Here is a 24130-nt window from a genome sequence, read left to right on the forward strand (position 1 = left end):
TTAAATTAACCTTGAAAATGTGTTTTTTTTACCATCTTTACAAACCAAATGTCACTCAGATTTGCATGTATGCTATCCTTAAAAGTGTAAAGATTGTATATGACAACCAAATGTCTATAAAAACTAGTCATGATTCAGATTGTACAGTTAAATAGGTGAATAAATAAAATTCTGCATTCACCCTTTGTGAAAACTTATAAAATATCTGAAATATAAGACTGAAGTTGGACAACCCTGCATTAGAAGAAGCGTCCCCTCAGCATAATCTGCATATCTGTATTTGAATGCATTTTTAATGCACTTTATACCAATTCAGACCCAGTGCATTTTAGACGCTTTGAAAAACTTTGTTGTGCACTACAGCAGTTCCAGATACAATGTCAAAATAAGAACGAAACAGGAGTCAGAGTGGGGTGCTAATGGTTTTTATTGTTTTGATATTAAAATCAATAAACATAATCAGACTAACGTGGTTACAAGCAGAGCTGCAGTACCAACACCCGGCTGATACATGACAGAAAAGAAAGAATGATTTAACACAAAGTTAGAAAAAATAAAGAGGCACAAGAACACAACAGAGATTCAGGGCAGGTGTCTGACAAAAACTGTCAAACTGAAACAGAATGGGCCATTACAGTACAAACCGAGAAAAAACAAAAAAGTCTTATGCCTGTGCATAAAGCCACCAACTGTGCCTCCAAAAACAAATACAATGTAAAAGAAAAAAGTTAAACCAAAAGTATAAACCCAGCACAACATTTATTATATAACATAAATATAACACATGTCAAGATATTGTATTTAAACAGGCATATATGTGAACTACAAATATAGACGTCATTGCTAAAGAGAGGATCAAGTTAGTTTCAGCAGGATACACGTTCTGCAGGTTTTGCTTCTTTACCAAATTAGAATCACCAAGAGATCTATTACAGAGCACTTGGCAATGAAGTACAGCCTTCCTACTGAAACTGGGGAGAGGAACACACACAGGACTAACTACAGAAAGATCCCATGCTGTTGATCTAGTAGAATAAGTTACCATACAAGACCAGAAGCATCATAACAATGGCATGTGGAGCTCAGGATGGCCGATACCTTCCACATCCTCTCCAAATGTTTGGGCTTGTATGGATTTCCTACTAAAAATTGACGTACTGTCTGCTCTTATTCTTAGAAACAGAAGAAAATAAACAGAACAGATGCTTTACTTTAAGAGAAGCATTTTTCTTTTTGTTGAACGTCTCTCGTGTGTTTTGGCAAGTCTGGAAGGAGATGTAAATCACTGCAGTGTTGGTTTGTAAGATTGGCGAGTGGAAAAGTAGATAGTTTTGCCGTTATTGTCAAAGATGGGTCGTTTTTTGCTTTAGTTAAATCAGTCTGCAGAAGAGGAGATGAACCCCTGCCGTATTTATTCACTACAGGGGAAGGTGAGGGGTCTCTGCCCACCAGCCTTTCGTGGCCCCTTACTAATCTCCGGGGCTACGAGACAAGACACTGCAAACCAAGCCCTTCTTAAAAAGAAAGCAAATAGAGCTTAAGAAATAATTTAAACAAAACAAAAAACAACAACAACAGGGAACGTGGTAAAAATCTCAACATTTCCACTGAAGTTCTTTTAACGGCAAATGAGCCATCTTCTAAGGAGAGCGCTAAACGTTGGTTTAGCTTGATGTAACCTTTGGACCGCATCGAACCTTTAACAACAATTCATGAGTTTCACAGGCAGAAATTTATCACCACTCAGTGAAATATTATTCAGGGAAACTTGCATATCATTTATAAATAAAGGACAGTGGTTTATCACCACGTTTAAACTGAGGGTCAAAAGGTGCTTATTTATATATTAAAGCTATTTAACTCTTTAACTTGAATTGATTTATTTCAGTCATTCAAGTCCTTCGAAAGTGCAAAGGAATAAAAAATATCCTCACAGCGGTAGTTTGCAAGGAAATCCTGTCAGGAGAATTTAATACTCTGATTACAAGATGGTGGTTGGGATCTCAATATGAGTCGTAATAATAAGAATTAATCAAATTGATTGCTGTTTGCATATTTTCACTTTGATCGGTAAAAGAGATTACAAATGAGTTATTCCAGGTTAAAGATTTACTTATTTGTTTAGGCTGTTCACAATTTGTACATGAAAAACTATTTTATATTTTATAGTCATGGACTTAACTACAGCATCTCAATTTATTTATCTCAGTAGTTAAAATGTCAATAGGAGAGATAAATAATCATAAAAGTAATCAATACTCATCTTTAGTTGAATATTATTTTCTAAAAGACTCTTTATATATATATATATATATATATACATACATGTTTGCATCTTACATTGTGCACTTGTTGAAATTGATTTTTAAGAATGGTTATTTTTCAGATTTGTGAAATAAGAACAAGTCTACTATTAAATAACAAATCTTAATTGATTATAGATATTAATCTATCAATTTTACCATGACTGGCAGGTCAACTTCTGAATCTTTAGATATTTTCTATTCATTAAAGCATCAAAAAGCTGAATGCAGCAGATTTTGGTCTAAAACACACATCAACCACAGATGCAGTTTTGGAAGAGTTTGGTATAAAAACATTTTAAAAATAGTCTAAAGCATAAATGTGATTATCCTTGCCAGAAAATATGCTCTGTGCTATAGATGTTATCAAAATAGGAAAAGAAATAGAATTGGAGTAGATTGGAAAATGCCCAATCGATTGCTGATTTATTGAATTTTTGCCACTAATTTCCCAGAAATGAGAGATTAAGTTTGCGAAGTCATTGTGGTTTCATTGTGATTTGCACCTGTGAATCTCAAGATGTGTGTCTGACTTTCTATCCTCAGTGGAAATACTTTAAAATCTCAATTTAATCATATTTGTCTCATTGCATTTTAAATTACAGGCCTTCACAAATAAATATCACATATTATAAACACTGGGAGTAGGGGAAAATATAAAATATAATTTAAAACAATATAAACATTTGACAGAGTTAGCATAAATATCAAACTATAATATTAACGATAGAAAAGGTTTAAACATATGAGCAGGAGTAGCCACATAAAAATATAACATTCGAGATCTTTCTCTATCATAATGACCAGAGTCTCCCTTTGAGCTTCCAAAACAAATACGAAGAAGAAAGAAATAAAATCTCCAGACACTCTTTCATCTGTCTGTGTGATCCTGCTGAGGAAGACGAGTCTACATTCATCAGCAAAGCAGCAGCGGAGGAGTTTTACCTCGCTATGTCAGCGTACAGCAGTCAGAAACACCAGACTGACCGGAGTCATCAACAGAAGGAATAATATGGCTAAAATTCAACACAGCCATGTTACTGTAGCACCCAGCCAGGGACAGATTATAGCACCACGGTTCACCCCCATGCTCAGTTTGTCGCTTCATCCGCAACCTGCGACTCAGTGCCAACACTGACTTCACGGAGGGGTCTGGCACTTTATTATAGCAAAGTTAAAAAATGGAAAGTGTTCTTTTTTTTTTTTTTTTTCCTTTTTTTACTGTCACATAAAGGTCTCAAGAGGCAGCAACACAGTGCACCACGTCAAAACCTCAGAAGAAGAAGAATGCATTGATATTGACCAGGTAAAAAGCAGGCCCCGAGTCTCCCTCTGTCACTGACACAGTGGAAGTTTGCTCTTCTCTACACAAACACACCAGCGGTGATAGCAGCAGCAGCAGCAGCAGCCAAAACAACGTACGATATTGTGGCGTAGTGGGCAGAGAAAGAGTTTCAAAAAATAGAACCGGGTTTCCCAAAACAACATCGGGTTCCACTATAATACTAAAGGGAAATACCGTCGGAAAGTAATGCAACATCCGGGAGGGAGAACCTGTTTAAATCTGCTGCTAACGGTTGATTACACTGTAAAATGTGTGGATGTTAGAGCAAGGTTTTCAGTTTATTTTTGTATTTCAAGTTTAAGTTTTGGAAAACCCAGTCCGTTGTTTCTGTGGGGAAATCCCCTCCAGACTGACAGAAGGTGCAGATTTGTGTTTTTGTATATTTGATTAAGGCACCTGGTTCAGCAGGCATCATAATTCAAAATATTGTCTTTTCTCTGTAAGTGTAAAAACCAAGGGCAAGGTGAGTAATGCTTTTGGTCTTTTGACTATCACAGGAAAAATATATAAGGGGGAAAAAAAAGAAAACAAGGAGGGTAAATACACTGGAAATCTGTCATAAACATCCTCAAGCCTCTTTGTGCTCATTCAATAGCAGCAAGTACAAAATCAAATCACTGAGAGTACAGAGAGCCCCAAAAAGCCATGCAACAACTTTGTGACAATGAAATCCATTTCTTATGTCCAAATCATTTCCCAAATCTGAAAGGGAATTAAAATGCAACAAATTCTCTCAGCTTAATGCAAGAAGTTACTCTGTAAGCACACAAGCCTTGCTGCTTCTCATTCTGGGAAGAACAAAAGGGAACGTAAGCGACAACCTCAAAACCTGAGGCGATTTTACAAAAATAGGGTTGTACGTTGAAGCAAAACAGAATATATTTGAAATGATACAAACAAAACTGGAAGCCAGACTTTTGGGTCATGACAATACAGCCAACAGATGGGAATCAAAAGAACCCATTATATAAACATTTTGGATAACACTTATTTTATAGATGCCACACTAAGAAGTTTCCAAGAAAAAAAACACTAGTTTTATGTAAATTGATGCCAGTTAAGGAATAAAAAGAGAAAACAGTGCAACAAGCTGTAAAAACACTGACTATCAATTGAAACTGCTTTTGCAAGCAGCTTTTCAGACGTTATTTTAACTAAACGTTATTTGCTGCCTTCCTTCAGGCTTAAAAAATAAGGACAGCACAAGTTGGGATGAGTAGAGTAAGTTGTTCCTAACTACAATAAAACATGCTAATCGCACTATGTGTTGGAATAAAATACAAATGCTAGTAAAAGCATGCTTATTAAGTTTTTTAAATAAATATGTATATCAGAACTGAGGATTTTGGAAAGATTTATGCGACTTGGCAGTTCATCAAATGTTACACTTCACCTTATTTCCTTATTTTTACTATTAAAATAATATAAATACTTTTTGTCACTACATCAAGTTGTAAGCAAACTATTTTATTCAATTATTCATTTATTACAGTTGTCTAGACATTAGCTGTCATTTTTACCTTCCTATAAGCTTGAAGATATTATCAGAGTTAATAAGGTAGTAAGTTGTTGGCTGAAAAAAATGCTAATGCCGCAGCATATTTAATTAATTAACAAGTAGATTAAAGAAACTTTCAGTAGTTTGAAAAGACAGCTTTAAAATTCAATATTTCTCATTTTAAAAGTATCTTAAGTGCAGTAACTTTATAACAATAGCAAGATGCAAAGAAATCAACAATATAGCAAGTGAAGTGGTTATAAATATTTATATTTATTTTTTTAAACAACTTTCATTAAACACCATTTTTCCTTTACACTAATTTCAGAACTACAAAACCTAATTGTTGTTAGCTATTGTAATAAATGTTCATAGTGCTGTGTGTCTTTCACAAGTATATAAAATAAACTAAAATTCACTTTAATACAGGTACATGTGAAGTTTCTGAATTTTGAGGTTGGGCAAGGTTTGCATAGCTTTGCAAGTTATTAAAATTCAAATCTTCCCATTTCAAAAGGATAAAATTACTACAAATAAATAGTATGGACCATAAATAAAAAATTTGGGTTTTTTAAATCACTACTTTAAAGACTATATTAATATTTTATTAAATGAAACAGCAGAATAAAAAACAATGTTTTTATTAGATGGCATTTGTTGCCACAGTTTAAGCTAGCATGAATCTAACCTCAGTGCTAACAAGCTAGCATGTTGCCGGGTTTTATAAGACATAATCTTTAAATTGTTTTAAAACACAAAGTTTCAATGAGTCCAAAGTTTTAATTTTAGATTGTTTTTTGTCTGTCTGTTTTGTTTAGGTAATTTGGTGCTAAGACTTTGTATTTTTTCCCCATTATTTCCTAAAATCTGTTACAACTTATGCTATCCTTCCAGCACCTGGAATCAGCAGTAATGGATTAAAAAATGTGAGAGATACATACAAATTACGTATTTTAAAACGCTATATCAAGTCTTCCAATCAATGTGTTTATCTTGCTTGTGAAAAAATTCAATTATATTGTATTTACTATAACTATCAAGTCCAAATATTACTATAAATAAGTACACTGCTAATATCCTCAAAGGATTTGTATGAAATCTAATCCTTCATCTGGAATGGTATTAATAATTTAACTGAATAATCAATGAGTCTATACTGTGAAACAGATGGAAACTTCTCTGAAATTATATGATCTGACAATGTATATAACTGAAATAACATACATTGTTTTATTTGATTATGGCTAGTTTTGTCAAGCCCAAGAAACTGGCTTTTACAAAAGAAGTCATGCTGAGCTGAGCAACATTTATAACACAAGTCAATAACAGAAACTCCTGCTGTTCAGAGAAAGAACCCATGTGAATCTTCTTCTTACTGGTCCAACAGCAAAATCCCACCATTTACAGAAAACTAACGGAAACACTTAAGAGTGGGGGAGGGAGGGCAGCACTTCTTGGATGACCAAACATTATCAGCACCATGTGACAAACCCCAGTTGGATCACAGCTGGACATCAGAGTCGAATCCTTCATGAAGGGAACATGTTGCAGATTCAATTTTTTTTTTGTTGTTTGTTTTAAATTTTTGTGTCAAAGTCTGTTGGCCTTTGTTTTGACTTTGTGTACAGAGCATTGCACCATAGTGATTGACATTGATAATTCAGAACACACAGACAGACAATATATTTTTTGTACAGAGTAAAGAATGGCGACAATAACTGGAATACATAAATATATTTTTCTTTCGATTTTATACGTCATCACATGTCAGATAGAAGAACAGTATTACCCTGATTTGCTGAAGAAGAGCTTTATGGTATCCACGTAGCTTTTATTGAACAAGAGTAGCACAAAGTTACACACTCTATTAGCTTAATAGTTACTGTATAGGATTTTTTATTTTTTTTTTTAGAACTAAAAAGAATAAGGAATAGTTTTACTGGCGTGGATTCTCACTCATTTCCTTGACTGTTAAAATGCCACAGAGTCTCTTGGATTGAATGTAAAGTTGCACAGCTTGCGCCTATCATGTTAAATGTAAAAACCTGTGAGGACTCTCTTAAAAATACAGCCTCGTGATCGACAGCAAAACATGCTCGCCTCTAATGTCGGCCGGCCGTCAACCAGCGGCCCTTTAACCACTGTTGACCCCCTGACAGACCTGGCATCGGGTCACAGCTGGAAAAAGGCTTCGAATACCATCACAAAAGACACACGAGTCCAGAAGTTCAGACTTCTGAAACCAGTTTTCAGCTATGGATCGCCACGTCTGCTACTTCAGTCAAGGTTGTTTTGAGCCTATCAGGCTGAATGATTTTGTTGTTTTTTTTACCAGACTGGCAGAACAATGTTATAAACCCCAGGCATGTCCCTTTAGCTACAAACATGTCTGCCATGTTGTTATTTTTGTTTGTGTGAAGTTATTTCAGAAGGCAATAAGTGTCCGGATTGAGTCTCCACTTGTAATTGGCTTGCCATACAGTACAGTGATATAGTAATATCCCCTAAGGCGGCCCGGAAAATCAGCTTTGGAGCGAGCTCTTCCCGGCCGCCCAAGGCTAAACCCCCTCCTCTTTAAGTCACAAGTAGAAATCAGTTTACAAATGATAACAATATAGCTCTCTGAAGAAATGTGTCTACACTGTACATCGCCCTGAAGAGGAAGCCAAAGCAGAATCAGTTTTTCCATAGGAAACCTCTACTGAAGGCAAATGAATCATGACGCCAAGGGGGTCAGCATCAGAATCAAACGTAGGGGCCCTGGAATCAAAACCCTCTTTTTTTTTTTCTCGTTTTGTTTTGTTTAAGACCACAAACTCCCTGACCAGGAAATAGACCGATCCTGTCAAGACACTGCACTTCCTGAAAGCCAAGCAATGATACTCTCTTCCTCCCTCTGAACACCTCATATCATTTCATGGCTCAAGAAAATTTGTAGATCTAACCCCCGTCAGGCCACACGCGTATATTACTTGCTAGTTCATAGACCTAGCCGTGTCAGGTAATAGACTTATCCGAGCAAGTAGTCATCAAGTACACTTGCAGCATTCACACGAGGCCGTTTAGCAGCAAATGGAAGAAAAAAAAAAACATTTCTTTTTGTTTGTTTTTTCATTTTTTTGGACAAAGTGCTGTTGTCTTTTTAAACATATAACATAATCTATACATATAACTAACATTTAGAAGGTACATCTTAACTCATAGCTTATTTACAAAATATATAACTACTAAGAAAATAACTATGGACGGAAAGGGGAGAGCAAGTCATTAGGCTACAACTAGTCAAAGAAGTCAAATGTGAATATTGGAAACTTATCATTCTAGTTTCAGAAAAGAAGCACCATTTCTCCCTTTTTAGACAGAAAAGGAAATTAGCTATTACCCAATCATGAGATACACACAGAGGAACGCTCACAGTCATTAGAAAACGCTCTGGAAATAACTTTTGATCTTCACATTGCCCTGGAATCAAAAAAACTCATTCATGAATTCATTTTGAGTCCTAAAATCTGACTATGGTTAATTTGAGGAGAATTAGTTGTTAGGTGAAACAGGTGGAAATAAAAATGTTATGTGGGAGAGCGCATGGTGTGGCATAAGCAGTGTAATATGTACTGGTAAGTAGCTAATTTTGATGCAGTAAGGCAAGGCGAGGCATACAGGTCAACAACGCAGCTCGACAGGTAACAATCCCAGGAATGCAAAGGTCTCGTAATTTAATGATTGATTCTGAAACTAGAGGCAAAGAAACCAGAAGTACCCGATTTTTAATCTGACTGAGCTCAGCCTGTAGAAAACACTTTTTGTTCCTGTCAGCGAATGCACCATAACTAAGAACAACGTTCTGCGAACTGCAACACTCCTCAGTGGGGAAGTTCTTACCGAGCGAACAAGACTCAAAGTTGTCTATTTTTGAATGACTGAGCTGTTAAAAAATAAAGTATTTTCTGCAGATAAATGTTGGCTGTTCATTCAGAGATAAGCGTTGTCATGTTGCATTTTGGGGAGTTTTGTGTCTCACTGAAGTGGAAAATTAGCATGGAGCACATTTTAGTAGATAACAGGAAGGCTCTTTGGAGTACTGCAACGTTTCACTCTTTTGTTTGTGAGCTTCCAACTTCTCTATGACAAAACATGTTGGATTGGGAAATGTTGGGAATATGTCAGAGGTAAGGAAGGATCCAGATGTTCTAGTGGAAAGACACAAAGACTGCTGCTCAAGTCTAGGAATGCTAACTGCTGGAAAATGTCAATCTCATCATCATTTTGTCTTTGTTCTAAAATGGTGACTCACTTCTCACACACAGTGTAAGATTATTACTCTTATAAGGCCATAAAATGCTTTGAATGCTGATAATTATAAATCTCAATTAGAAATATCAGCAGGTAGAAGTTTGGGTGAAAATCAGTCACAAATCTTTTATTTCTCTACTAAAATGTAAAAGCTGCTGATTCCAGGTCAGTGTGAAGCATCATTTTGAGCCGCAAGACAAAAACAGTCTGTCCTCCATCTTCCTGCAGACCGTTCTAATGACGGCGGCTTTATGCCACATCGTGTCTGAAATTATCCAGTCCTCGTTCTCTTTCACACAGTCAGCGAAGAAGATTATTCGATCAGCCCGTCTCTTCTTTTTCTCCATAACTAATTCTCTGACCTATGAATACCTAAAAACCAAAAAGCAAGTCTAAGAAGCAGCTGAAATACAAAAATATACTGTTTTTTGTTAGTTTTTTTTTCTCTAGCTTTTTAAATGCAAGGACAGACTTCAGAAATGTGACATGCTTGAAAACAAATCATTGTCATGAAAAAGTGGCATTTCATAACTCATAGATGTAGCATTAATGCTTCTATGTACAGTACTTTAAAACACAACTCAGATAATATTCTGCTTGTGAACTAGACCTTGACTACATACAGAAATCAAACAAGTGACACAGGAATATTTTGGTTATTTCAGGGAACATCTTGACAAGCAAAAAAAGAAGAAGAAAAAAAAAGTAACTTAGCTTATCTACTAGGTGAGCGCTTGGTTTTTTTTTTGTTTGTTTTTGTTTCCTAACTAGCGCCATTAACACACTTAGCATGTGCAGGGAGGAATCAGTTCAGGAATGAATGCTTCCTAAGCAACAAAAGAAATCTACAGGAAAAAGCCCACGTTGCAAGGGACACAAATGAATGTTCCTTTTCTGTACAGAATTGGACCCAAACTAATTTCACAGTTCTATGAAGTTCCCTGACCCTCCCACATTTCTTACATTCAATACGGCGTCAGGTAAGCTGTGCAAAACCTTACTTTAACTGGCTGGTCGCCATTTTCGTTGCATGTGTCTTTGGTACAAAAAACAATCAAAATATAGTGTGCAAATATTTGTTGTAACCCTAAAGGAAAAATATCTGTTAACCCGCCCCATCCCGCCCCTCCCAGGCCCCTAAAGACAAGAGTACCAAAAACCGAAAGGAATCTATTGCAGAGCCCTCCTATATACACAGACTCTGTGGCATCACGCAACAAGAGCTTCCATTTGTTTATGTACATTCAGAATATCTTTAAACAACTTGTGTCCATCCTCTCGTTCCCTAACAACCTTCTCTCCAAAGCTGGAGCTCGAGTCCGTCTCTAACACACACTCATTCAGACTTAAAGAGACACACACATACATATACAAGGCACAATGAATAGAACTCTGATCAAACACTAGTATGAACACATCAAACTGTCGCCACCACGCTGCCTGGTCAACTTTACTGTACAAAAAAGGGAGGAGCTGATGCCTGGGAGACACTTCTATATACAGTTTCCTGGAGGAGATGGATTGCTGTTCATGTCATCTTTATCACCATCCTCATCATCGTTTCCCAGTCCAGTTATAACCACCAGAAAGCCCCAAAAAGCACCATGCTACATGCATTTCCAATTCAGGTTGTGAACCACTTCCTGTTGATTAAGGTTACATGTCGAACCAGCAGGATGTGTGATCGCTTGAATCTTCCACTGCATTTTTTTTGTTGTTTCATATCTTGCGCTAATAGGCTAAGCCTGTTTTTGCAAGCAGTTGAGTTGATTGGCAAACAGGGGATGGCGTGAATTTATTTAGGCCTTCAGTACTAAATATTTCCTGCCACCCTGCTTTTTTCTCCTCTGCAGCTTTCTGGGCTACCAGAGCCGTTTTTGTAAAAGTGCTTCAGTGAAGGGGTCAATTTAACATCCTGGAACTTCTTTTTTTGTTGTTTTTTTTTCTCTTTTTTTGCTTTTTGGGATAAAGCTCCTTGTATAAATGATAACTTATGCTTCATCAATCTGTGATTGTTTCTGGCATGTAAGATTTCCTCTGTCTTTATTACCATCTCAGACAAAGTCTTCCAGTGGTTATGCTCGTTTGAGCTCCAGTCTCAGTCCCTAAAGCCTGCAGCAGGCGACGGTACACTCATCTAACAATCACCAGCGGATTTAAGAACGTGCTGCTCCAGACACACCAAACCATCACTTGCTTTTCAACGTGCTTCTCCCACCAGCCGGCCACCATGGTTGGGGAGACAGTGATGTACTGACGCTGCGTGAAAAGCCAGGGTTCGTGCCTTACAGCTGCACGGCAAAGACAAGCACACGTACGGGGAGGTGGTGTGTGTGTTTGAGTGACTGGCGATGAGTGTTTACTCTGAGCTGGAGGGGCATGCAGAGGGAGGATAGTTACAACGGACAGCACGGTGGTAATATGGAGTCCACTCTTCTCGGTGGACGGAGGGTTTGTCTACATTTTGGAGGTGGGGACTCGCAGGCCGACCAGTCCTCCCGTCGGGTCACCGCGTCCCGTGTTCTCCAAGATCTTGTTGACAAAGTCCGAAGTCTGCCCAGCAACCGGCGATGGCACTAAAGGCAAAAAGAGACGTAAAGGTGTGAAAATTTATTTTCTCGTATACTGATTTCCTCTGTTTTTGCTTTTTATTGGCAGACAGCTGCATCCTAGCATTACAGGAGATCCTCCCTATTAAACTACTCTACTATCACTGCTCCCAACAAAATCCACGTGTTTACATCCCTGCTGGCATTAGAACAATTATTTACTCGTTTTTAATAACATGTAGACTGTTTATTGTAAACAATCTGTTCTTTTTTTAATGTTCAAATACACGTCGAAATTATGTCATAATTTTCTACTGTATATTATTATGATTTGGTTATGTATTTATTTCAAACAAACATTTTCACATTCACAATTGAAATACCATGATATATATTTAGATAACTACTTGTTTGAAAAGGAGGTAGGCAGAAGCATAAACATGTTTGACCCTCTCTCTTTTCTTCTATACGTCTTAGTTTACATGTTATTATTAATTTAAACAAACATAATTATTATTGGGATTTTTAGTATATTGAATACTTTTTGTTCGGTTGTGTGCACCTACATACGTCGTGATGCTGCTTTTACACTTGAATTATTCACTTTGAGACAATAAAGGCCATTTTTATTCCTATTTCTTATAAATCTGTAAAAGATAACATGAGAAAATACAGGCAGCAGTTTGAAGTAATGACTTAATCTCTGAAAGAAATAAAAACTAATCCAAACCAGCATAACAACTAGAATCCCTTTGTGAAATATAACTACAATTTTAATTTGCACTTTTCATTTTTGTTATTTTTGAAAAAGTCTTTGAAAAACAATTATAAACTTAGTTCTATGCAATTACTGCAAAACTGATAAACAAATGTTTCTTTAAGGGTACAAAATGGAAGTAAAGATGGACAAAATGGCCAACTACACACATTTAGAGGTCAGAGAAATTCTGTGATTTCAGATTTCAATCCAAGGGAGTTTAAAATAACATTTTACAGGCACAGTAAAGCTAAACGAGGCCAGAATGTTTAATTCTCACCAAGCGTTTCCTCGATGAGCCGCTCCAGAGTCTCGGTCATGTTGGTTGGGCGCGGAGACGAGTCCTCCACTCGCAGCATTATCTCCTCCTTGATGGCGTTGATCACAAACAGTAGCCGATCTGCACGAGTTCAAGCACAGAAGACATTAAAACTATTCATAACGCTCCTCAGACAATAGTTTTATTTCTAGATTAAGAGATAAATGCAACAAGAGAAATAAAAAGACAACAATCAGAAATAAAAAGGAGGAGATGATTAACTTACCATATTCTGTACTGAGTCCCCAAAGCTTCACTTTGTTTGCTTCATATTGAGCTTTCTTTTTTAAACGGCAAGCCCTAAATCCCAAACAGATGAAAGTTACTTATCCACATCGTAGCTCTGACTGTAATTGTGTGCGTGCAGGATGCTGTACCTGGACGCCAGCTTGTTCTTCTCCTTGCGAGAGCGCGGCCGTGCGGTCAGCGGCAGCTCGCTGACGGGAGTGAGGTCGCTGATCACCTTGTTCAGCTTGCGGAGCTCCGTGCCGATCTGCAGCAGCTTGCGAGGATTGGGAGTCAGGTCTTCCACGTCTGTGCGCCGCGATTTCTTTAGCATATATTTTCCTTTGTAACAGGAAGCAAAACATAAAAAATCAGAACACATTTCAAAGCAGTAAGTGTCTATAGACACAACAGAGGCTCTGTTGAATCATTACTCAGCATAATGTGTCACTTCACTATATTTTATAAGCTATTAGAGATGTGCATCACTTGTAAAAATCCTCAAAATAAATTAGAAAGATGTCTCAATCTTACACAAAAGATCAGAAAAAATACAACCTTTATTTGAGTGCATTCATTCATTAGGGAGAAACAGAAAGAACGAAACTTTTAATTACTTTTAACACAATTAAAGTTAAATGTACAGTATTGATCGAGCCAGCTGCTGCAGCAGAAGGATCACATCACTAATGATGACTGTAAACGTGTCTGTTATGTTTTCTTATTCATGTTGAGCTACTTAGAGCCGCGCAATTTATTAATTGATTCCAGAAATTGGAAATTATTCACATATAAGGAGACAAAATACGCAACATAAACAAAAATAGAAACAAGATAAAGTGTATATTTCTATGCAATAAAACAGAGGCTTTTCAATGCGTATGTTTTAAAAATGTAAATCTAAATATACATTCCTTTCATAAGCAACAACTTATTATTATTATTCCTCTTAATATAAATATGACGAAAGCATTTTTATTGGCACTTTACTTTTGTGAGTTAATTAAATTGTCAAGGGACTTTTAATAAGAAATCCATGACTTCATGTTTCACTGCTGTATAAACGACGTAACTCAGGCAACTCTTTATATTTATTTATATTAAATATTTATTTAAGATAGAGATTAATTAATTTGACGCTTGCATTTCCATATTTATTGAAAATTTCACATGCATATTTGCATTTCCAATAAAAGTTAATTTTTTATACGCTTTCACATGCGACTTGTTTCTATCATATTTTCTTCATAATGAACATATTCTCTTTAATAACCCTGCGTGACATGCAGTGGATATAATAAATAAAAGATATAAACAAAAATGACCTGTGTGTCTCTTTTTAATCACAATTTTCAAATGTAGCAAAACTTTAATGGCTTTTCCCGTTTATACAAATCTAATTTCCATAATTCAGCATCATTTAAAGCCAAAAGGTTTGCATGAATACGGGTGATGGGTAATTTTCTTGTGACCGTTTTTCATTTCCCCTGCTATTTAAAAGGATCCTGATCTGGGCATGCTGTTGTGCAAACCCATCTGAACAACATAAGTCATCAGAGCCTCATTTAAAAGTCTTAGACAAACCTTAAGTACACAATATTAATGCTGAAAAAGGCTCAAATAAAGCTGCTGTTTTACCTCTCTGTCCTAAAAGAAAGGTTAATGTGATACAGCTGAATATAGAGTGGATCTCAGCGGTGGACACGTTGCTGTTAAAATACCAGGTGTATGTAATGTAAGACCAACAGGCCAACAGGAACACTGGAGAAGCTCAGAATCGTCTGCCTAGTGCTGCTTGTGTTTTATATAGAGACATAAATCTATATGTTTTTTCTTCATATGTCTTTGGTAAGTTGTAGGGCTGTGAAGCAGAAACATTTTCTTCTAACAAACTGGATAAAACCTCGCAAAACCTTGAAGGAGAATGTTTCATCTTTGAAAAGCAGAAGTAGAGCCTCCTGCACAGCCAACAAGAATGCAGCAAGTGGTTTCTGAATTGTAAGCCAACAGCATAAGACTTGCACAGCGGTAAAACCAGCTGACCAAATGTGCTGGAGCTCCACCTCTGTTGCTAGGTAACGAGACAGGGAGACAGATTTCATGTTTGCATCTATATAAATGGCACAATCAACATAAAATTTGAGAGAGAGATTTGAGAACTAAATCTGACAGAAAACCAATGCTGCATAATTGCATAATTCTCCTCTTTAACATTCATATTTCAGGATTAATGCTCATTTAAAAAGGTGGGGAAAGTTTTTGTCAGTTTATCGACACCTTTGGGAGCTGCAGCGTGTAGTTTCTATGAGTGTGTGTGAATACCATGGAGAGGCCCGTTCTTCTGGTACATGTTGCTCGGCAGCGTGTGTCTGTCCCACTCAGAGGGCTTCAGCATCCGCTCCTGCTTGGAGGGGGTGAGCTGCTCGCTGTACTCCCAGAAGTAGCGGCGCTTCCCTCTTTTACGGCTGGAGACTCCAGCTGTCAGGCCTTTTATGTCGTCCATCAGCTCCATGTCACAGCCTGACGGGACAAAGAAACGCAAAAATGTTGAAGAAGTTAGACTACACTGCAAAAACACAAAAACTTACCAAGTAATTTTGATCCAGTTTCAGGTGCAAATATCTCAGTTCATTTGAAATAAGACATAACTAACTTACAAGTAACTTTTCAGAAAGATAAAAGCTTGTTTTAAGTCATTAATATTGATGAAAAGCTACTTGTAAGTTAGTTTTGTGTCATTTAAAGAGCACTAAGATATTCACACTAGAAACTAGATCAAAAATACTTGGTAAGATTTTGTGTTTTTGCAGCGGAAAAATTAAGGAGAAATTAGGTTTTGGAATTCAAGACGGCCTGTACCTGGCTCAGAAAAGGCGTCGCTCATGTCGTCATCCTTGTCTGCTTCGTAGTCTTCATCCTCCTCCTCCTCTTCCTCTTCCTCCTCATTTTCAGAGAGCTCATGCTCACTGCCGAAACCTTCATCGTGGTCTTCATCGTCCAAGTCCAGCCCATCGCCCTCGTCCTCTTCTGGCTCCTCGTCGTCTTCCTCCTCCTCGTCTTCCTCCAGCTGCGTCAGAGCTCGGCTGCGGGTCAGGAACAGAGAGTAGTTGTGTTCTTCCTCCTTGCTCTGCTCCGGATCTTCAACCAAAACCCCGCCGCCGCCGCCCACTCCTGCCACGGCGTCGGACGTGCTGCACACGGTCTGCTTTGCCTCTACCAGCTGGGGAACAGCAGCAGACCTGCCGACGGGCCCCTCCCGCCGCGTCGCCCCCTCCGCCTTCAACTCAAAGCCCTCCAGGCTGGCCGAGCCGCTGGGTTGCGGGGTGACATGGCCCACTGAGATGGCACTTGCTGAAGTGGAGGGCTTCTCGTCTTGAGGCTGGGAGAGAGGCGGCGGCGGATCGGACCTCTCAAAATCCGTCTGGGGCATCGCCTCGCCTTGGGGTCTGGGTCCAGAACTGATGCGAACTTTAGCTTTCCGAACAAAGTCGGCGCTGTGAGACGTCGGAGCGGCCATCTTAGCCCCTCGACCCGGAGGCTTGGGTTGAGCCTGGGCGTGGTCCTGGGCGAGACCGAGCTGGTTCTGGGTTTTAGCCATGGTCTCGGTGCTGGAAGCAACAGGTCGGGTTGCTTTTTGGGAGCTTTCAGGAAAGTCTGCGAAAAGGCTTCTGGAAGGCCGGGATTGGGAAGAGGATGCGGAGCACGGAGACGGCCGCACCGAGCTGACGCCTAGCCCCTGGAGTCTCTTGTTTTGAGAGGGGAGCGGCTGGGATGGGGGCTGGGAGCAAGGAAGCGTCAGGTCGACAGGAGGGTATAGAACCTCACAGACGGGCAGAGAGTCCTCGCTGTTGAGCTGAGCCAGCGTCGGGGTCCGACTGATCACCTCCTCATCCTGGTAGGGACTGGAGAAGTCATCCAGTCCAAGAAAGTCCACTTCTTTGGTTCCCCAGATGTCACAGCTGGCCAGCCGTGTGTATCTGTTAGTGACAAAAAACATCTAGATGTTTAAACAATGACACCTCCAGCCAAAAATACCAAAAACAAAACTGGAAAAAAAAGACTCTAAAAAAACTGGAAACTAGACAAAAATACTTGGTAAGATTTTGTGTTTTTGTTGATTCAAATACAGCTTTAATGTTTGTTTTCTTTTGTACATATATATCTGTTTTACCCAATTATGACCCATCAACAGTGCATCAAACACCATGTTAACTTCTCTGAATGTTTACCAAGTCTTGTTTGGACAGCCAAAACTGCAGCTGTTCACCTTGTTATTCTCATTCTGTCTTGGTTTTGGGAATTAGTTTTGCCAGAGTCAGATTTCTGAGAACAGTCGAACATTTTCATACCACAACATTTCTAAGAAGAGAACAGAACGATCAGATGATTTCTCTGCACTCCTTCGATGAGTTAGCTAACCCTTCTTGAATGTCTTTCCTTAAAATATTGCAAAAACTGTAGTTGCTTCATTTCACATGATAATTTTTGCAAGCTAAGAACACACAGCACAGCAGTGCAATCAAAAAGCAGCTCGTTTTTTTATTGTTCACTTGTTACTCAAAGGAATGTAGCACTTTGATTCAGGACAGACAACATTTTTGTAATTTTGGCTTTGCACTTTTCTAAAATGAATTTCAAATGCAGTTAAAGGTCAGACTTTCAGCTTCAATTCAGTAAGTTAAACAAAATGACTGCATAAAAATATGATAAATTAAAACTTTTTTAAACACAATCCCTTCATTTCAGGGGCTAAGAAGTACAACTTTTGTCAAATTTTCATGTGGACACCCTCAAATGAAAGCTGAAAGTCTTGACTTCATGTCATGTCCAAATATATAACTAGAATTTAAATATGTTCCAGCAAACGGGTAGTAAAAAAAAAAAAACTACCAGCTGTACCGTCCTGCAAGCAGCACATGTTTTCTGTCCAAACAGCCAAATTTTTATAGCAACTGTCTCACCACATCTAGCATTCAATAAAAGGAGGGAAAAAACCTTTTACATTTATTTTTGGAGTAAAACGTAAATCCAATGGTTACCTGAACTCCAGATAAGCTAAAACAAGATGTTTCGTAACTGGGTGACTTCTGACAGTAGTTTTGTTGCACTGCATTTTGTTTAGGGGCACCAGAGTAAAGGAGGTTGGATACAAATGAAGGTCATGTTTCAGATATTCATTTGTCCAAACATTTAGAAAATCATCGCTCTTCCATTTTACAATGAATCACTACTAAAACCCCCTAAAATTAGATCAACGTTGATGCAAAATAACTAACTGTAAAAATATCCAAGGCACATGAATACTTGTTACGATGCGGTATTAAAATAACGGTACCTGGTGAGGTCTTCCCAGTACGAGTCCCACTGTTCGAACGCTGAGCTGCTGTGGACCGTCTCGCACTCGCCCAGGCCCATCAGCTGATCCACGCCTCCCTCCACCTCTTTGCCTCCGTCTCCGACCCCCACGACGCTGTCCCCGCAGGGGCTCTGTTGGTGGCTCATGTCTGTGTCCTGCAGACGAAGGAGAGAGAATCAGAGCGAAGGAGGCAGATGGTGAATTAAATCGAAGGTTCTGTTTCAGATGCTGAGGTCTGCTGCACAGTAGGCGTCTTTGTTTACTCCCACATTAACAGTTATGACTAAAAAGCTAAGGCTGAATGAGTTATTGTAGAAACCTTTAACTATTCAGAAGTGCTATTGAACAGCAGCGTACAACGTTTTTTAATGCAGCTAATCAAAGGTGATATGAAGGAAAGAAAAAAAAACTGTAAACTTTTATCTTTTCCAAGTAGATGATACTTAGTTAAACTTTTAACAGTGTCCAAAAATTTAAAACCCATTATTCAGAGGCCTATCACAAAAACAAATCTTGCTGGATGATAAATTGTCCCAGAAGTTATTGCGATAAACAATAATGTTATTTTGAGACCATTCACAAGTAATATAATAGTCCTTATAATATAAGAAAACATTGTCAAAAATCAATAAACTTTAAATTCGAATGAACATTTACCGCTGTAACAAAGTCATTTTAAATATCCAGAATAAATAAACAACAGAAACAACAAATAAAATTAATTAGGAAGTTTCTGTAATCAAAATTGTCATTAAAAAAAGGGCCAGCTGAAACAAAAGCACCAGACTGAGACTTTTACAGTTTTTGGAAAAAATGGAAGTCATCATGCTTGGTTTAATTTATGATGTAATTAATTGATTTATGGCTTATTGCCACAGCAGTAATTATTCATACAAGTACAGAGCACATAATAAGGTAACCAGAAAACTGATTTTTGAATTACAATCAGCATTTTCCACAAACCAATGCACCTTATGGAAAGAGAGAACTATGCTTACTCTGTGACCGACTTCTTTTTAAAAAGAAAATTATAGCAATTTTATAACCTGTAACTCAAAACTTTGACAAACTTCATATGGAAACCCAGCTGATTCTTACTGCCAGCTAATTGTCAGAGTTTAAGCAATTTTCTGGCTGTTTAATTCACCTAATCAGAGTTAAAATGGAGGAAAGAAAAACTAACCTTGCCTGCAGTAAACACAAAAATATGTTGGACTTCAAGTCTCTCCTGAACAAGAAATAAATTACGCTGCTGACCTTCTTCGGCCTTTGGTCTACTTCGGTCTTTATATGACTCATTGTGCTGTCAAATATAGGCAAAACAATGCAAATAAAAAACCATCTAATTTTATTTATGACCACAGAGGTACCATAACTCATACCAGTGTTACTAGTAGTATATATTTACTAAGATTTATTCCTTGAAAGCAACTAAACCTAAAAAAAAAAAATCAACATTTAAGCCTCTGTAAGATGCCAGCTAACACATATTGGCAAATCTAATTAAGATACCTGGCAAAGCACAACAGCCAAATCTGCAGTATGTAAATGGGAGGACAGATCCTGACAGAGGAGCTTAGTTTAAGAAAACTCCATCATTATTATCAATATTAAGAGATAACAGAACAATATGTGGGGCAGATGGTACATTTGATGCATCTCATTAGCTCAGATAGAGCTGCCCCAAACAACAGATGGTAAAGCCACTCCTGGGCTGTGATCTAACCATCATTAGATCAGTCTGCGGATTACACAACCACATTAAAGACACCCAAATTATGAATTTCAAAGATTTTTAGGTGCTCAAAGCTGAACTGAAACAACAGCGGATACATTTTTATGCAGAAGATTAAAGACGAAGCTGATCCTGTTTGTTACAGGGCAAGAAATCTAATGCTGAGCAGTGAATCACTATTGTTTAGTCTGGAGCAGGAAGTAAATTGAAAGAGACACCTGTAGCCGGCAGCTATGAGTGGTGACAGGACAGCTTTCTGTTTAAACCTGCCTGCCATGCCTGATGAATGGGATGGACCTCTGGGTTTAAAATTCCTGTGAAACAGATGGCAGAGAGCTCCAGGTTTATTCATTTTTAGAGTTTCATGACTCCATCTTGAAACGTTTACTTCAATTCTGACTGTCCAGTTTCAATGCCATGTACCATACATCCAAATAATAGCATGAGCTATTTTTACTTTATTTTTATTTTAAATAACAAATCTTAAGCGATAGATATCAAAAATCACATTGTGTGATAAGATGTTTCGTCCAACATCACCAGATTGGAAGCAAGTTTAATTCTGTCTACCCCAAATAATGTCGTCAGTTTTTATGCATGTTGAAAGGGAATATCTGTTAACTCTGCTATATTTGATAAGGACATTCTGAGCATTGATAGAAATATTGATTTTTTAGGTATCTAACAAAGTCAAATGCACTGTAATTCATTTAAGCTGTAGGTCACATGTGTCAAACTCAAGGCCCGGGGGCCAAAACCGGCCCGCCGTAGCGTTTTATGTGGCCGTCTAGACTCCAAATTACTTCAATAAGTCCTTCCAGTTTTTCACAAATCTGCAAAATCAGCAAATCTCTACATTTTTTCTGATTTTACTGCAAATCTTCTGAAATTTGGTCAAAAACAACGAGTGTAACTGACTGCTGCCTCAGCCTTACTTGATCTCAAGTCATCATATCAATGTCAAGTAAGCAACTTTAGCACCTTTCTAACATCATTGCTAAAAATTTTATTGTAATTTTAGATTTTTTATGACATACTAAGACAACAGAAATACTGAATAAAACAGCAGTGGACAAAAGTTGCTTTTTTTCTTTTAACTTTGTTTTAAGTTTTGTGTTTCAGGTAACATAATATTGTTTTGTATGGATCCCAGCGTAAGCAGCTGTGACTGTCCAGGCTGTGCTGACAGAGTGCAGAGTGGAGTGTTTTCACACAGCATAGCTCAGTTAAAGAAGATGCTTACAGCTAAACCTCCAATGCTACGTTGGAGTTTTACCCTCTGCACCTTTTAAATTGAGCAGCTCGCCATGGCTGTTTCTGCTTGACTTGCCGACCTAATTGCCAGCTGTAAACCTAATTTCATTCAACAAGAGTGCAGCTAATACAGCGTCAACACTTATAGCTACAATTTCAGGGGTTACTGGTTTAAAGTTTAAATGATGGGGATATTCAGCATCGATGAGCAGATATTTAACATGCATCTCTGAAAATAAGGCAAATAAATCTGATTGATAGACTTTTTTTTTAAAAAAATGTATTTATAAAGTAAAATGTTTTATTTACAGTGATGCGCATCCACAAAGTTTAACATAGATTTTTGGGGGGTTTTATGAGAACATAAGGTGGAACAGCTGTTTCATTTAACAATTCTCATTTCAGTTGTTAAGCGAAATGATATACGATTACTATTTTTTTCTTTTTGTTTTACAATTAAAAATCTTAAAACTGTGCTGTGCATTTGTATTAGTCAACATTTGGTAGAACCATCTGTCTGTAATTAAAGTTGCAAGATTTTTTCATTATATTTCATTGCTTTTTAATTGGACTGAAGCAAACCTTGACTAAGTCTTCCTAAAACATTAATATAATTTGATCTAAACCATTCTACTCTTATTCTGGCTACATGTTTAGAGGTTTTTTCCTACTCTAAAAGTTAAATCTCCTTTGTAATCTTTGAGGCCATCAAAAAAACAACTGGATTTATACTGAGATTAAATTACACACCGGCGGACTCTTCAATCAGATGATATCTAAAGGTTACAGGTAGAGTAAAAGAGGCTCAATATAATGCTAATGTCCACTGATTTATCTTCTTTAAATTTGAAAACTATGCATCATTTTTCTTCCATCAAAGCCATCTGCTATTTTATACTGGTCTGTCACATAAAATCCCAACACAATACATTGAAATATGTGGTTGAGATGTGAAAAAGATTAAATGAATATTACCAGGAAGAGTGTTTAATCTTACATATAGCTTCATTTAAACAAGGATAAACCATCAGTGAGAGCAAATGACTGAAAATGACAAATCTGTATAATTCCCCCAAGCCTGAACCAAAATTGATCCAAGCTACATTAGCTAAGCTAATTTTACTATTTTGGCAGAGAGTACTATAATAAAAATCACTAAGATTTATCTTAGTATTACACAGAAGTTGGTAGAGTATTCAAATTTAATTGAGTGATGGTTGCAATGTGCTTGTTTATAAGTCATAGGAACTAGAATGCTAGTTCTATGCTTGTGTGGTCTTTTTTTGTTACCATAGCAACTCCATAGCAACTGCCCACCAAGATCACTGTCAGTTACAAAGTTCACGGAATGTATTTTTTAATCACAGTATTGTGAGATTTGCCATTGTGTTAAAAATCCTCTATGTAATATTACTTGTTTGAAATAAAGTAAAAAAAATTTAAAGTTTCTTATATGTGTAGAAGGAAGCTCACACCTCACATCTGGATCTAAATGAGCGACAGCTTGGTGGGAGCAACTAACTGATGTTAAAAGAAAATGGATTCATAAAGCCTGGTGTTGCTTGCGAATTAGTTTTTTTTGTGTGTGTGTGTGTGTGTGCGCGTGTGTGCGTGTGTGTGTGTGTTCACCCACCAGCTCATACATGAAATCTGGGTCAGAGCTGGTGGCCAGCAGCTCAGTGCTGGTTAGGGCCTGGTCAGCAAACGAGTAGTTCTGAAAGGCGTCCCCAAAGGGAGGCTCCATCCCACTGACGCTGGGCTGTAGCACAACACACAAAGAAAACACGAAGAGTGAGCAAAAACAAACTAAATCTGATCAACTGTTCTGTTTGTTTTCAGTAAAAGATAACAGGGTACTAAATTCTAATTCATCCATCCATCCATTTTCTTGACACCCTTGTCCCTTAATGGGGTCGGGAGGGTTGCTGGTGCCTATCTCCAGCTAACGTTTCGGGCGAGAGGCGGGGTCACCCTGGACAGGTCGCTAGTCTGTCGCAGGGCAACACATAGACACACAGGACAAACAACCATGCACACACTCACACCTAGGGGCAATTTGGAGAGGCCAATTAACCTGACAGTCATGTTTTTGGACTGTGGGAGGAAACAGGAGTACCCGGAGAAAACCCACGCATGCACAGGGAGAACATGCAAACTCCATGCAGAAAGACCGGGGCCGGGAATCAAACCCAGAACCTTCTTGCTGCAAGGCAACAGCTCTACCAACTGCGCCACTGTGCAGCCCTCCAAAAAATCTAAAACATAAATTAGCCAAACAGAAACACTTAAGGCTAGTTCTGTCATTATTGCACTACTGTTAACTACTGTAAGCAATTCATCTGTTTTTTGCACTACAAATATTACTCACAGTGATTTTCATGACTTTATACAACCATCTATATCTTCAGACACTTTCTGATAATAAACAGGAAACCAAATGTTCAGCTCATGATAATTATCTGAGATGAAGTCTGTCTCTATTATATCCTTCGTACC

General features: G+C 37.8%; 1 protein-coding gene across 4 annotated transcripts in view; it reads right to left on the bottom strand.

The window, feature by feature from the left end:
- Positions 1-409: 409 nt before the first annotated feature.
- crebrf (creb3 regulatory factor) overlaps positions 410-24130 on the bottom strand; it is a 33419-nt gene continuing 9698 nt past the window's right edge. For all 4 annotated transcript variants that reach the window (XM_081615490.1, XM_081615491.1, XM_081615492.1 and 1 more), the window contains exons 3-10: positions 23268-23393; positions 18625-18800; positions 16149-17266; positions 15612-15809; positions 13442-13631; positions 13291-13364; positions 13026-13145; positions 410-12015 (exon numbers count right to left, since the gene is read on the bottom strand). In XM_081615490.1, the coding sequence (XP_081471616.1) occupies positions 11897-12015; positions 13026-13145; positions 13291-13364; positions 13442-13631; positions 15612-15809; positions 16149-17266; positions 18625-18800; positions 23268-23393 (2121 nt within the window). In that variant the 3' untranslated portion in view covers positions 410-11896. The remainder of the gene's footprint in view (positions 12016-13025; positions 13146-13290; positions 13365-13441; positions 13632-15611; positions 15810-16148; positions 17267-18624; positions 18801-23267; positions 23394-24130) is intronic.

This window comes from Poecilia reticulata, chromosome 14, assembly GCF_904066995.2.
Source record: "Poecilia reticulata chromosome 14, P_reticulata-male-v2, whole genome shotgun sequence".
Lineage (NCBI taxonomy): Eukaryota > Metazoa > Chordata > Actinopteri > Cyprinodontiformes > Poeciliidae > Poecilia > Poecilia reticulata.